Genomic DNA, 13,798 nt, shown 5'->3' with positions numbered 1-13,798 from the left:
TTGGTGGTATTTTATGTTATTTTGTTATTATAGATATATATTTGAGTTTCAACAGTGTTTAAATTACTTCTTGACTTAAGGTTAAACACTTTTAAGAAGAAGGATCATAATTTCTTGAATTGTACTTTTATTCATCATAATGACCATAAATTCATATTTAGAAGAAGAAATTTCAAATTATTTCCTCCAATGTTCTCCTTTGCAATGAGCATTTCACATGAAGTAATATTGTACTTCATTTCTCTGTATTCTCAATTTATTAAATATGTTTGGATAATTCAACCTATTGGGCTTGTTTACCTTTGCTTAAGCTATAGAAAGCCTGTTTGTTAAACCAGTTGGGAGAACAAATCAGATTTTAGGAAGGCACGTTTAATCTATATAAGAAAAGTGTAATCATTTAGAATGGTAGTGACTCACACGAAATGCTGCAATTCCATTTAGTTTTCCAAGTTTTCTTTTCCTGAAAACAGTTTATTAGCCTCGAGGTATGATGGACAAGGTTGGAATCTAAGTTAGGAAAGGTTTCTTCTTCCTCAGCCTGCACACCTGGGACTAGAATTCCCCACCCTCTTGTCTCCTGGGACATTTCTTTATGCCTGACCTCCTGGTCCTGCCCCAACCAGCGTTAGCTTTGGTGGCCTCTCTGACGGCAGGGCTGGAAGGCAGAGCATCGAACCCCCAAGCCCTCCTTCAAAGAGGGCTCCGTGACCAGCCAGCTCTGCATTTCCCACCAGCTGTACTCCTGGGCCTGGACTCCACCATGCCCCCCAGATTGAATACCTTCTTTGCCTCCCTCCCCAACCTGTGTTTTTTCAGATTTCTTTTGTTGTCTAAGGGTAGGGGCTGTCTTTGTTTTATTTATTTGTATCTCCACATGCACAGAGTAGGCACTTAATAAAAGTTTACTAATGGACTAAAGTGTTTACTGACTTCGACTCAAGTCTGGCCTCAGACACTTTAAGAAGTCTCAGTTTCTCATCTGTAAAAGGAATATAACAAGGACATCCATCCCAGAGAGGTGTTGCAAGGATCAAATGAGGTAATCTATGTAGACTTCAAAGCGATGTGTAAATGTTGTCCATCATCATCATCATGATTCAAAGTAACAAAGCCAATCTCTATTAAAATAGCCATTCTTTCTTACAAATCCTGAGGATCTCTCCTAGTCTGAATGAGGAAGGTTTTATACTATCTTGTACACTTATGCCTCCAGATGGGAGCAAAGGAATGTTTCATTAGTTTTTTACTACATTCTTTCACTGTACACTTGAGAATCATTATTCCTATTTTATAAAAGTCACCTTGTGCTTCATGTGAAACATTTGCTATCCTGTAACATCTTGTGGTTTCTTGAAGTTTCTACTGCAAACTAAAGATGGTAAGATGGTAAGAACTTGTGATGTATCTAAAACTTGTGGTGGTAACATCAGAGCAATCATAGTGTTGGGAGTCCCAATAATTGTTGGCCTCATTAGTGCTCAAAACAGTAACTAATGCCTTACCTGAAATAAAAACTTGGTGATCTCATCCAATCCCACATGCTCTAGTCCTTATCTCTCACAGGAGCTCATGTCCTTTACCACCAAGTGCTTGTGGACATTTCTTCCCATATATCTCAGAGGCACCTCAAGCACGAAATATCCAAAATGGAATCTGTTATCTTCCCCCTTAGCTCCCCTTCCTCCAAACTCCCTGATCTACTAAGGGAACTGTGATCTCTCATCAGCTAGGTTTGCTACCTCAGAGTCCTCCTGAATGCCTCCTTCAACCTCACCTCCACATCTAGTTAGTTTACAAGTCTTTTCATGGGGACAGAACTGACATCCAACCAACCACTAATCTAGTTCACCTCTCACTGGGACATTGCAATAGCCTCACCATCTAACTTCTGGATTCCAGTTACTCCTCCCAAACCCTCCCTGTACATGTCACATTCATCTTGCTCACTCAAGAACCTTCAGGAGATCCCCATGGTTTTGTGGATAAATGACAACTATTCAGACTGGCATTTTGAAGTCTCACAATAGGGCTTCAAGCTACCTTTTCAGGCTTATAGCCTGAGACTGCTCTTTGAGTGTAGCATTCCATCTCTTTCCTCCATGCCTCTGGAGGGGCTGTCACTCATTCCTGGGCCCACCCTCTGGAAGCCCCGGCTCCCTTCAATGCTCCCTTCGACAGAAATTCTTTAATGCTTTCTACCTCCTCAAACAGCCATCTGCACAGTCATTTGTTTGCTTGAAGTATCCTCCCTGTAGAAAGAAGCTCTTTGAGAGTAGGGACTACTTTTTGTATCACCAAGACCTACTATACTACCTCACTCACTGTGGGCACTTGGTAAGTGCTTGTATGATTGGATGGGAGAGTTCTCCAGAGACAACTGTTTTAAGTTATTTAGAGATGTACTTTTGTGGTAGCTTAGAGGTATAGTCATTTAACTAAAAAGGCTCAAATGATTTTAACCCTAACAGTACAAAGCACTTTCTTTGCTAACAGGATAAGGACATCAAGGGAAAAAGTGAGCAAAGCCTTAAGTTCTGGTTAAGATGGTGGAGTGGAAGTGTACATAAGAGCCTCGCTCTTTCTCATACACTCCAGCAGTGTATGAGAAGGGCTCTGAATAAAAAAAAAGATCGAGAAATTAAACAAAGAAACAGTAATCTTCTCTATCCTACCCAGGACTGGGTAAAAAGAGCCATTAGCCGAGTCCTTCCAGGAAAGACAGGCTGGAAGTCCAGCAGTACTCTGACTGTGGACAGCCAGCTAAAGAGCCCTGATCAGGGGCACTGATGCTGGAGCGGCTAAAAGCCAGTGGCAGCAGCCCCGGAAATGGACATCAAGCTGGGATGAACAAAAAACCCCAAGAGACAGAGTTTTAAGATACTTAATAATCGATAAATTGATGATCAGTGGCTTTGGTGAACAAGGACAAAATACATGGAAAGCCCGAAAGTTTTAAATAATTCTTGAAAGAGAATTTCCTTGACATTTAATGAGGAGGTGGGCTAGAAGTCTTCAACTCCTCTTGCTGAGAATGTGGCTTGATCATGACACTCTGCTGCCTCCAACAATCAGGACAGGGGCATTTATCTCCATCGAGACCACTCTGGTAGGTTTTCTCCTTCATGAGCTGCGTCACCCTAAACTCTAATGGAGGGGTATAAGGACAGGGGTTCATTTCCTCTGGGGAAAGAACTTGCCTAGACTACATTCTGTTTGCACTAAACAGAATTAAGGTCCCCTATTGGGTGGCCCAATGGGGACCCAATTGGGTCCAGCCCCAAACTGAAGAACAAGTTTCTCGAGGGTTAGGGGTAATCTCAATCAACCATATCCTAAAGAGGCTGACCTTCCATATGAGCTGAGTCTCCATAAAGAAACAGGAGACAAAGCTGGATCCAAATTTAATAATTGGTTATTAATATAATAGAAAAATAATTTCTTTCAAAGCCCAAATAGGGCCCGACCACCATCCAAGAGTGTAGAAAGGAGCAGTGTCTGATCCTGACATAAAATTACAAATTGGAAACTGAAGCTGGTGATATGATTAAACAAAAGACAATGAACATGATGAAAAAATAGCATGGGTCAAGAAATACCATGAAGGAAAACCTAGAGGAAGAGACTAAATCCACAAGTATAAGCAGAACCTCAAGGAAAAAAAAAATGGAATGCTCACAAGAACTACAAAAATAGTAGGAAGAAGTGAAGTGGGAAAAAAAACTGAAAAAAGAAAACAAAACAACCTTGGAATAAAATGGGGGAAGCAGGATAAATAAATAGCTTACAATAGAAGGTGAAAACCTTATCCAAGTAGTAGATCTCACATAAATTAGGAAAGACCAAACAGAATTCAATGAGTCCATAAGACAACAAAAAATACTAGAACAAAATCAAAAGATAAAAAAATAGAAGTTCTGGTGAAAACCTATGGCAAAAAAAGCCCTGGATGAGGCCTGGATTTTTTTTTAAATCACAAACTAAAATGGTTCGGATTTCCTAGAACCAGAAGTCAAAATGAAAACAGGAAGAATATTCCAGCTAAATCCTGAAAGAAACTCTAGAACAGACAATTCATAAACTTAATGGGAAGAACTATATCTTTATTTCAATATAATTGGTTTCTTTTGCAATCTTATACATTTTATTTACATATTTAAAAACGTTCTCAGAAGAGTTCACTAGGTTTCCAGAAAGGTTCATGACACACACAAAAAAAAGATTCTTAATCTTGACCTTTGACCAATTCCCACTGACCTTATCCCATTCAAAATCCAGAGTTTGTTTCTGGCAGGCAGTCAGAAAGAAAGAATTGAAGTGCCAAGGAACTCTAGTCAGGAATACAGAAGAGTTGTTGGTTATATCTCAAAAGGACAGAAAATCTTGGAATAAGGTATTGGCAAAAGATAAAGGTTTACAGCACCAAGAATACCTTAAGACTGCAAGCCAGTATAATTCTAAAGAAAAAAAAAAGGACCTTTATTGAATTTCAAGCATTCCTGATAGAAAGATGAACAGAAACTTTGAAAATGTGAGGATGGGGGAATCAAGAAAAACCTAGAAAGGGAAATGCATTTGAGCTACTTGAAAGGGCTGAAAGGATGATAAAGAACTTAGATTCTTTGGGGGGAGAAGAGACAAGTGACCTTTGAGAATCCTAAAGTCTACAAGGATCACAGAGATCTGTAATTAAGTAAGATCAGCAGAGGATTGGTTTTGTTTTTTTTTTTTTTCTGTGTGGATATTATGAGGAGAGGAGAAAAAAGAGGGAATGTAAGAGGAATATACTAACAAGGGGTTAAGACTTACCAAGTCTCATGAGTAGGGTGCATGACAGAAGTGGAACTGTGAAAGTAGTTTGGAACGGTGTCCCCACCCAAGCCCCAAATGATTAAACTGCACAAACCCCTTAACTCAGTGATATCACCACTATGTCTTCATCCCAAGAAGATCAATGAAAGAAGAAAAGGGCACCAATGGACAAAAACATTTACAAATGTTTTCCCTCAAGGTGGCAAAGAATTGGAAATTTAGAATTACAACAACAGATTTTGGCTTGGTGGCTGAACGACAGAGAAAAAATATCAGGATAAATCAGGATACTACAGATGAACTCTTGTGGAGTTATACTGAATACTGCTAGTGGGCAGAAATTGATATCAACATGTCTAAGGTTTAGGATCACAGACTGAGAGGTGGAAAGGTTTCTCTTCTCATCTTACAAATGAGCAAACTGAGGCCAAGAGAGGGAAAGTGCCCCAGTGAATGCTTATTGATCAACTGATCAAGGTGGGAAGTAACAAAAGAGGATTTAAACCCCATTCTTAGGTCCCCACTCCAGTGGGCTATTCCACTGCCTCATGCTGCTTCATGCTCATTTCCTTGGCCTGGCTTCCTCAACTATAGGGATAATATCCATGTCAGGGTAGCAGCCGCCAATTTAACTTTGCACTACTAACACTGAAAAAAACACAAACCAAAAGACACGAATACACCTAGTTACATAGTAAGCCAGTCATATATTCTCTATGGCCCAAAGTTGGGCTAACGTCAATTAATCAATTGATTAAATCAGTCAACCTGGTCTTGTAGACAGCAGTCACATAATGCTTGTTGGTTGGTTAAACATGTGTTAGGCTCTGTGCAGGGGTCCATGGGGCCCTCGGCCAAAAACAGTGTTTGCCCTGAGGGCGTTCAAGTTGTACTGGAGAACGTATGTAGAAAAAATATATAAAAGAGTAAAACGCCAGTACGTTTTGTTTTTGTTTTTGTGGGGAGATGCCCCTCGCTGGACAGCACTCAGCAGCATGTGGCCCATGGGAAGTACCTGACAGCCACGCATCCCTTACCATTTTCATCATGACCACTAGCTTCTGGGGTGCCTTGTCTCTGGTCCTCCTCAGGTGCTTCAGGATAGATAACAGCTGTATCTTCTTGTTGCAGGAATTCTTCAACATTAGGATCATGGTTTTGTTCGTTTTCTGCATCTGAGTCACATTCATCCTCTTTTACTAAAAGAAATACAGGTTTTATAAAAGAGCAAGCTCACCACCCTAACTGAAGAAGAATTTCAGTATAGAAGAAGAAAATGTTAATGTGTTTGTTTCTCACAAGTAAGGGGGTGTAGTGGCAAAAGCCCTGGATCTGAAATTAGGGGAGTCCTGGGTTTGGGTTTTATTTTATTATTTTTATTCTGAGATTAAAGACTTAAATAATGAGAATACTTCCACACATAGAGATCACAAAGAATTCACTCAGTGTGATTCAATGAATTTCTCTAACCATCTACATTTTCATTTGCAGTGATAGGAAAGAGAAGTCTGCACTTCCTGCTTTCCTTATTCACAAACTTTGAAGCCTGAGATAATTATTGACTGTACACATAACAAAGAAAGAGATGCCAGAAATAAAGAAATAATCCTTGAGAAGTTTTTTCCCCCCTTATAGAGTAGTCAGTCATTGTTAAGGCTTTTTTAGCCACTATAAAACTGAAAGGGGAAATCAGTTACAAAGAATTACTGACTGAAAGTTCAAAACTAATGACAAGAACTGTCTCTGTACAATTTTTTTCTGTCAGCATATAACTTCCTTAAAGTAAAAGATAAGGCTGAAACAAAATAAAGAGCTTTTAAAACTTTAACTGATGAAAAAATTTCAATTTCTAATCTTCCTTCTTTATTCTAAACATACACATAGTTGATTATCATGAGAATTCTCTGCTTCCTCCTACTCTTGAGCCTTTTGAGAAGATAATGTAATAGTGAAAATGACATATTTCAGCAGGCCTGACAGCCTATGCAAGATGCCTTTCATGGGGGAAGCAGGATAAATAAATAGCTTACAATAGATACCCAAGTAGCAGATCTCACATAAATTAGTTAAGACCAAACAGAATTCTTGGAGGGATTACATTATATGTAATATAATGTAAAGTAATGTAAACCAAGAAAAGACAGCCTTGCTTTATGGATAAAGCCAGGAGTCTGGAAAATCTGGGTTCAAATTCCATCAAGGACATTACTCAAGTTATCTTAGGCAAGTCATTTAGTCCCTAAGTGTCTAAGGCAACTTCCTACCTTAGTATAGTGGTGAGAGCCCTGGGACTGGCATAAGAAGTAAGATGTTCAAATCCTGCCTCAGACACTAGGTATCTGTGTGACCTTGAGCAAGTCATTAAACATCTTTAGTCCCAAATTTCTTCTCATCTATAAAATGAGGGGGTTTGAGTAAATGTCTTCTGAGGGCCAGCCTCCCAACTCTAGGTCTGTGGCCTTATGATTTTATGATCAAAGTCACAGAAGGGTTGGGAACTGTTCTGCTTAGGTGGAGTTTCTAATGCTGTTACTTACCCATATGGCTTTAATGACAGATCCTAACAATACTTTGCCTAACTTAGGCTGTATTTAGAACTGGGAGCTAAAAGGATAGATTCATTCTTGCAATGAAGGAAAAGGTGAAATACAATAAACTTCAAAACTATGAATGTTTTGTTCAGTAGCTTTTACCTGATGCAACTCTGGTTATTGCATTTTGGCTATAAGAAAGGAATTTCCTTAGGAAAAACAGTAATAAAAACCATTAATTTGGCCTTCATCAAAACTAGTGTTGATTAATAACAAATACCCCATTTAAATATTTTATATAAGCTCTAGCATGATAAATATTTGCTAGCAACTATTTCCCTGAATACATTATTTATGCAGGTTACACATAACCCAGCTAAATATATTGTATCAAAGCTTCTGCTGTAGGCATAGTAAATTACCATCATACCGTCCATCTTCAGTTATTAATTTGGAGCTTATCTTTAATAAGACAGCAAAGCTTTACCATTAGTTTCACAGTATGAAATTACAAGTATGAGACTACCAGTATTTATTAGAAGTGAAAATCTATTTATGACAATTATCACATAAGACTATCTTCATTTTACATAACATGAAATAATTTATAAGGGTCCTTGGTTTATTTAAAAATTAATCTCAAGAAAAAAAAATCTGTGAATGTTAAACTACAGATGAGTGGAAGAAAAAAGCCCATAATTAAAACATTATGATGGAAATAGGTTGTGTAGTTCCGATGACTGAATGCAAATGTCTCTAGCACTGTGGTGCACTATAAAGAGGGTAGATTTGCAGCTAGAGAATCTGCTTGAATCCTCATGCTGTCACTTGGGCACCTTCTTTGCAGGTTGGCACAGCTCCCAGTAAAACCACATTCCAACTTCGTCCAAGACTTCATCCCCTCCACACCATTTTTTAAGACAAACGACTGTCTAACCATGTCACTCCTCTCCTATACTTACAAAGCTGACTTTTCAAAAGCGAAGTCTAAACGTTTATATTTATCCCTAGTGAAATGTAGCTTATTAATAAATCCAGTCCAATGTTCTAGTCTGTCAAGATTTTGGGGGGATCCTCCCAGCTTGGTATCATCTGCAAACTTGCTAAAATGCCATCCTTATGTTTACCCAAATGTTTGATAAAATATTGAATAGCACATGGCCATGCTGAGCTCTTGGGGGGGAATCCATGGAGACCTCCCACCATTGAATCATTAATGACTCCAACCATTTCAAAAGTTCTGAATTAACTGAATTGCACTGTCACCTATTCCACCGGCCTCCCTCTTTTCCATAAGAATCCTATAAGACACTCCGTCAAATACCTTGCCTAAATATAGGTACACCATATATCTAGCATTCTCCTGATTTACTGGTTTAGTAACTTTCTCTGGGGGCAAAAGAAGAGCTAAGACTACTTCAGTGTTGTTCAAACCTTCTCCTGAGGAGGACCTTGGAAATGGTAGAACAAATTGGCTAAGAGTGAGCTGATCTCAGGAAAAGAAAAGGGATTGTAAAAAGAGCCCCTTCCTGCTTCTGATGAACTCAAGTCACTTGGCCTAGGTGCTCCAACATTGAGCAGGTGTGGTTTCTGAGCAACTTTTAGGGGTTTCTGAAAGGTTCTGGAGAATGGGAGAGGGACTGCAGGACCAGACAGGAGTAACTAGAGTTCCAGTTTTCAAAGTGGAGCCTGCCAGTGAGTTTTATTTCAATTGTTAGGAATTCTGAAAAAAAGCTTCATTGAAGAAACAGTGAGAGATTTTTGTATTGTCTACAAGCCTTTGGTCTTTCTAATTCCTTCGTCCTAAATCATATTTTACAACCTATTATTTGCTTTTCTCCCTTATGCCCATTTTGCACTGAAGTCACTGAGTGTGTCACAGTATATGCTGATTTAATTTGGACAGTATTTCTGAGTTCTTCATGGACTCTTTCAACAACCAATGTTGACACACAAACTGCCACAATCATCAAAATGGAGTTTTCCCAAATTCTTATCATTAACACTGCAATAACAGAAGCCCGAGTGTCCTACGTAATGGGTTCTTGTTGCCTCTGGACTCTGCTTCTTCAAAGAGTATCTCTGAACCATTTTTCCATTCAGCTGCCATCTGTTTTTGTCTTCTGTTTTCAGTTATGGTGAGATTGTAAAAATGGAAATGATTCAGTGCCTCTGGTGCTGTTGGTCACTGGCCAAGGACCAATAGTTACTCTTTATAGACCATCTTGACACTGTGTGATTCTTACCATCCTTTGCTCCCCGTTCCAGCACTCTCCTATTGTCACTGTAGAGGCAGAAAGGGGCCTCAAACGACCGAGGATCACTGTGTATTTTTCTTTGTTCCATGTTACCATGGCCAAAGAATTCATCACCAAGTGGCCAGCCTACTGGTAATGATACATACTTCTGTACTCGAGGGCTGCCCTACTTGGAAACCGTCCAACACAGGGCATGGAAGAACATGCCATAGCCTGCTTTCCTCTGGTGCAGCCTTTGGGAGCTTAAGGTCATCTCCATGCCACTCCAGAATTACTTCATGATACCATTAGATTAAATGAGAGAATGTATGTAAAACCCTAAGATCTATAAATGTGAGCCATTATTACTTGTATTGGCATGCAGAAAACCATGAACAAATGTTTATTAATCCATTACTGTTACTTATTTCTAAATTTGATTTTTCCTGTTTTGCTCCTTGGGCCAATAGTTAAGCTTACTAGAAAAGAGGAGACTAAAGACTCATAAAAAGTGCTTTTAGTTCTTAAAAACAAGTTTCCCTTTTTAGTCCAGATCCTATGAGCCTTGCTCAATGAGAGAATGGGGAAAAAGCCTTGTGACTTTTGTGGTTTGTTTAGGTGTGGTAGCCAGAGATTATCTCCAAGTTCACATCCAGTTTTCATATTATCTGTCCTATTGGCCTATTCCCCCTTCTGCTACCTGTTTTGGGGGCTAGTTCACTACTTATCAGCACTTGAACCAAAGGATAACTTAACTAAGGGTGAAACGCAAAGAAGTTTTTTTTTTTTTTAAAGCAACACAAGTCAAGTATTTGGAAGAGGAAGGTGAAACAACTTACTATTTCTGGATTATCTGTGGATTTCAGCTATTTGGTATTTCTTATTAAAAATGGACTGTGTCATGTGCCTTTATAGAATTCAAAGTGTTAGAGAGATAATGACTGTAACTTTGGAGAACACTTGATATAACAACAGCCTAATTTTGTGGAGTAGTTACTGTTAGAAAGTGCTTTCCTCACAAGAACCATGTGAAGTTCTTGGGAAAGGGCTGGTATTATTTGCAAATGAAGAAATTGAGGCTTATGGATGTGAAGTGACTTGCCTAAACCAAGTATATAACCCAGGACCTGAACCCAGGTCTCCTGACTCCTGGCCTGGTATTCTTTTCACTATGCCATCCTGAATACCTGGGGAGTAAGAGACCAAACCATGTGACATCAAAGACTAAACTTCCAGCACAGATCTACAGCAAGAAAATGGCAAACAAGGGAATCAAACAAGTACCTGCACATCCAGCTTCATCTGCCTGAGCTTCAGGCCCCAGGATTTCTTTTCCTTCCTTTCCTGTTAAAGAACAGAGAATTAAAATAGAACCACATCGTCTTGTTTATGTAGTCAGTCAACAACCACGAGGTGATGAGGGCCTGTGCCAGGGCAGGTGGTGGCGCTGTTGGAGAGTCAGGTCAATGAGGAAATAAATGCTTGGGCATCACACTTTTGGAATGTATCCAAATTTCCAACCTAGGCTTGCCTAGTATTAATGGATTGAGTGATTCAAACCTAAATAGCATACATGAGTGAAGTCCCAGAGTTCCTAGGTTTTATTTGTGCTATTTGCTTTTGACTGGGTTGTGGGTGGGACTGTCCTAGCAAAGGTGGTGAAGATAGCTAAGATGAGGGAACGTGAGAAGCCCTGAAGACTAACTGGTGCTCATCGGCTGAGCTGTGAAGAGTTAGAAACTCTCAGTCTAACAGCATTTGGTAAGTGCCGACCACGTGCCAGGCGCTGTGCTAAAGGCTGGGATAAGAAGAAAGGCAAAAGACAGTCCTCGTCCTTGAGGAGTTCACAGCCCAAGGGGGACAACATCCAAACAGCGGTGGGGAGGGCGTGCTGTGTGCTGGTGCTGTCCTCACTGCGCCAGCGGCAGCCCTCTGACCCATCTTTTCTCTTATGTTATTTAGCTTTAACAGGAAGTGAACAAGAAAAAATGAAAATCAATCAGCTGAGCATCTGATGGTAAGTTGGCTTATGAGGGATGGAAAGAAGAATAAACCATAAGGATTTTCAAAGAGTTTATACTCCAGTTGGAAAGATAAAGTTAAACTAGAGAATAATGGAGTACTAAATGTGGGAACCAAAAGGAGACTAGAGATGAGCCTTCTGGAACAGGTTGGGAAGAACTTTAACTCCTACACAGAGATGGAGAAGTCTGCTTTCAAGAAAAAAATACCTTCCTTAAATCAGATTACTGAAAAAATTGATTTAAAAAAATCATATTATTGAAAATAATTTTGTTGAAATTAATTCAATGAAGTACTATTAGTTAACAGGTATGAAACAGTTTAAAAAGTAAGTAAGCTTTAAATTATATTGTGAAATGTGACCTGTACTTATCTATGCAAATTGAATTTCAAACTTTTTCCCCAATGTAAAAAAAGTGTGTTTAACTGTACATTATAGATCAGATCACTTTCCTTTCATTTCTACTCATTTTAACTGAAATTCTGAGAGACCTATACAACAGGTGTCTCCAAAGTAAGGTATATGTATTTCAAGAGGTTTAACTGACAGAAGCCCAAGAGTTTCTGGCTGAACCACATGAATCCCTTATGGCAGTGTTCCAACACTAGTATGTCTATAAAATTCTATGTTCCTTCTTTAAAATGATATAAAACCTATGCTTTGTCACATGAGTTTATTCTATACAGTACATATGTTACATGATGCATATATAATACACAAAACACAACTTTCTATTTTTATGAGATCCCTATTGCAAGAATGGCACAAAATCACAGAATGTTAGTGTTGAAAGTTCATCTCTAGTCTGACCCTGTCATTATAGAGATGGGGAAACTGAGGTCCAGTTAAATGAAAATCTGATTTTGGTTCAAGATTCCACCTAAGGATTAGGACCACTTTATAGAATTTGATTCCATGTTTTAACATTTCGATAACACGTGATGTCTTCAGTTATTTCAGAGCCTCCTCAATATTGTCTATGAAAGGGGGCAGCTAGGTGAAGTGGAGAAAGCATTGGCCCTGGATTCAGGAGGACCTGAGTTCAAATCCAGCCTCAGGCACTTGACACTTACTAGCTGTGTGACCCTGGGCAAGTCACTTAATCCTCATTGCCCCACCCCACCCCCCAAAAGTCTATGAAGGTGAAGTCTTGCTAGTCTAAAGCAGAGTTGAATGATGCTGGTTTTCCCAATGATGATTTTGCTTCTTCCATCCGGGGGTTTAGAACTAATCAGCAGAGATGATACAGCCCCATTAAGTTCAGCAACTCGAAGTCTTTTATGAGTCCTAGGCTGGTGGGAAAGCATCGACATTGCCAAGAGTTGTTCACTGGCCACGTGGCCTATTGAGCAAACCTTGGAAGGCGGGGAGAAGGGGGGAGGGACAAAACAGTAATCTTTTTTCACTTTCTCTATTCCCAGGTGCTGGAAATTATACCAGTAAAGAGATCAATACATTTTCTACTGTTGTTTCAAAATTCTCAAGGAGGGAAGGCGTTCTCATCCAAATTATTTTTGCTGCCATCAGTCTATCTTATCCCTGGGTTCTAAGAAATACTAGCATTTGTGTATACGGAGGCATTCTCCATTTGTGACACAATTGGACTTTGAGTCCAGAAGACCTGAGTTCAAGTCCTCCTTGAGACACTTATCAGATAGATGTGTGATCCTGGACAAGCCACTTAATGTCCATAGACTCAGTTTCCTCATCTGTAAAATGGGGATAAAAGTACCTGTTTTATAGTATTGTTTGTGAGGATCAAATAATATAATTTATGCATGTAAAGCTCTCTAAAAACCTTAAAGAACTATGGAAATGTTACATATTATTATTATTAGTTAAGAAAAATATTTCTAGAAGTAAAAACCTTGCCTTTTAGTTTTACTGTAAAGTAATAATATACTATTTTCCTTGAATAGTTTGGTAAGTAGGAAAAGAGCGTCTCTGAGAAGACCCAGTTTCCCTATGAAGACCTTCCTTTGAAGTTCAAAATGGTGGTGGTATTAGGCTATTGGTCATTCTCTTTAATGCTTAGTCTTTTCTTCACACAAGCCCTACTCCAATACCTCACTGTGGAGTACAGGTGACCCTTGGTTCATGAAGGGTGAAGTGGTGTCAGGTTCCACTAAATCAGAAGGGTCTTGAGTCCATTCCTAGTGACAGAATGCCTACTGTCTAAGGACCTGTCTGACCAA

The 13,798-nt window shown here is 39.2% G+C and overlaps 1 protein-coding gene across 4 annotated transcripts in view; it reads right to left on the bottom strand.

Annotated features, from left to right (window-relative positions):
• Positions 1 to 13,798, bottom strand: part of ZEB1 (zinc finger E-box binding homeobox 1) — a 199,337-nt gene that overhangs the window by 26,948 nt on the left and 158,591 nt on the right. For 3 of the 4 annotated variants that reach the window (XM_043966477.1, XM_043966478.1, XM_043966479.1), the window contains exons 3-4: positions 10,865 to 10,924; positions 5,850 to 6,011 (exon numbers count right to left, since the gene is read on the bottom strand). In XM_043966477.1, the coding sequence (XP_043822412.1) occupies positions 5,850 to 6,011; positions 10,865 to 10,924 (222 nt within the window). The remainder of the gene's footprint in view (positions 1 to 5,849; positions 6,012 to 10,864; positions 10,925 to 13,798) is intronic. The other variant, XM_043966480.1, reaches the window with a different exon arrangement.

Source organism: Dromiciops gliroides, chromosome 5 (genome assembly GCF_019393635.1).
Source record: "Dromiciops gliroides isolate mDroGli1 chromosome 5, mDroGli1.pri, whole genome shotgun sequence".
NCBI lineage: Eukaryota > Metazoa > Chordata > Mammalia > Microbiotheria > Microbiotheriidae > Dromiciops > Dromiciops gliroides.
The sequence above is the reverse complement of the archived record's forward strand: the minus strand, read 5'-3'. Positions and strand labels throughout refer to the sequence as shown.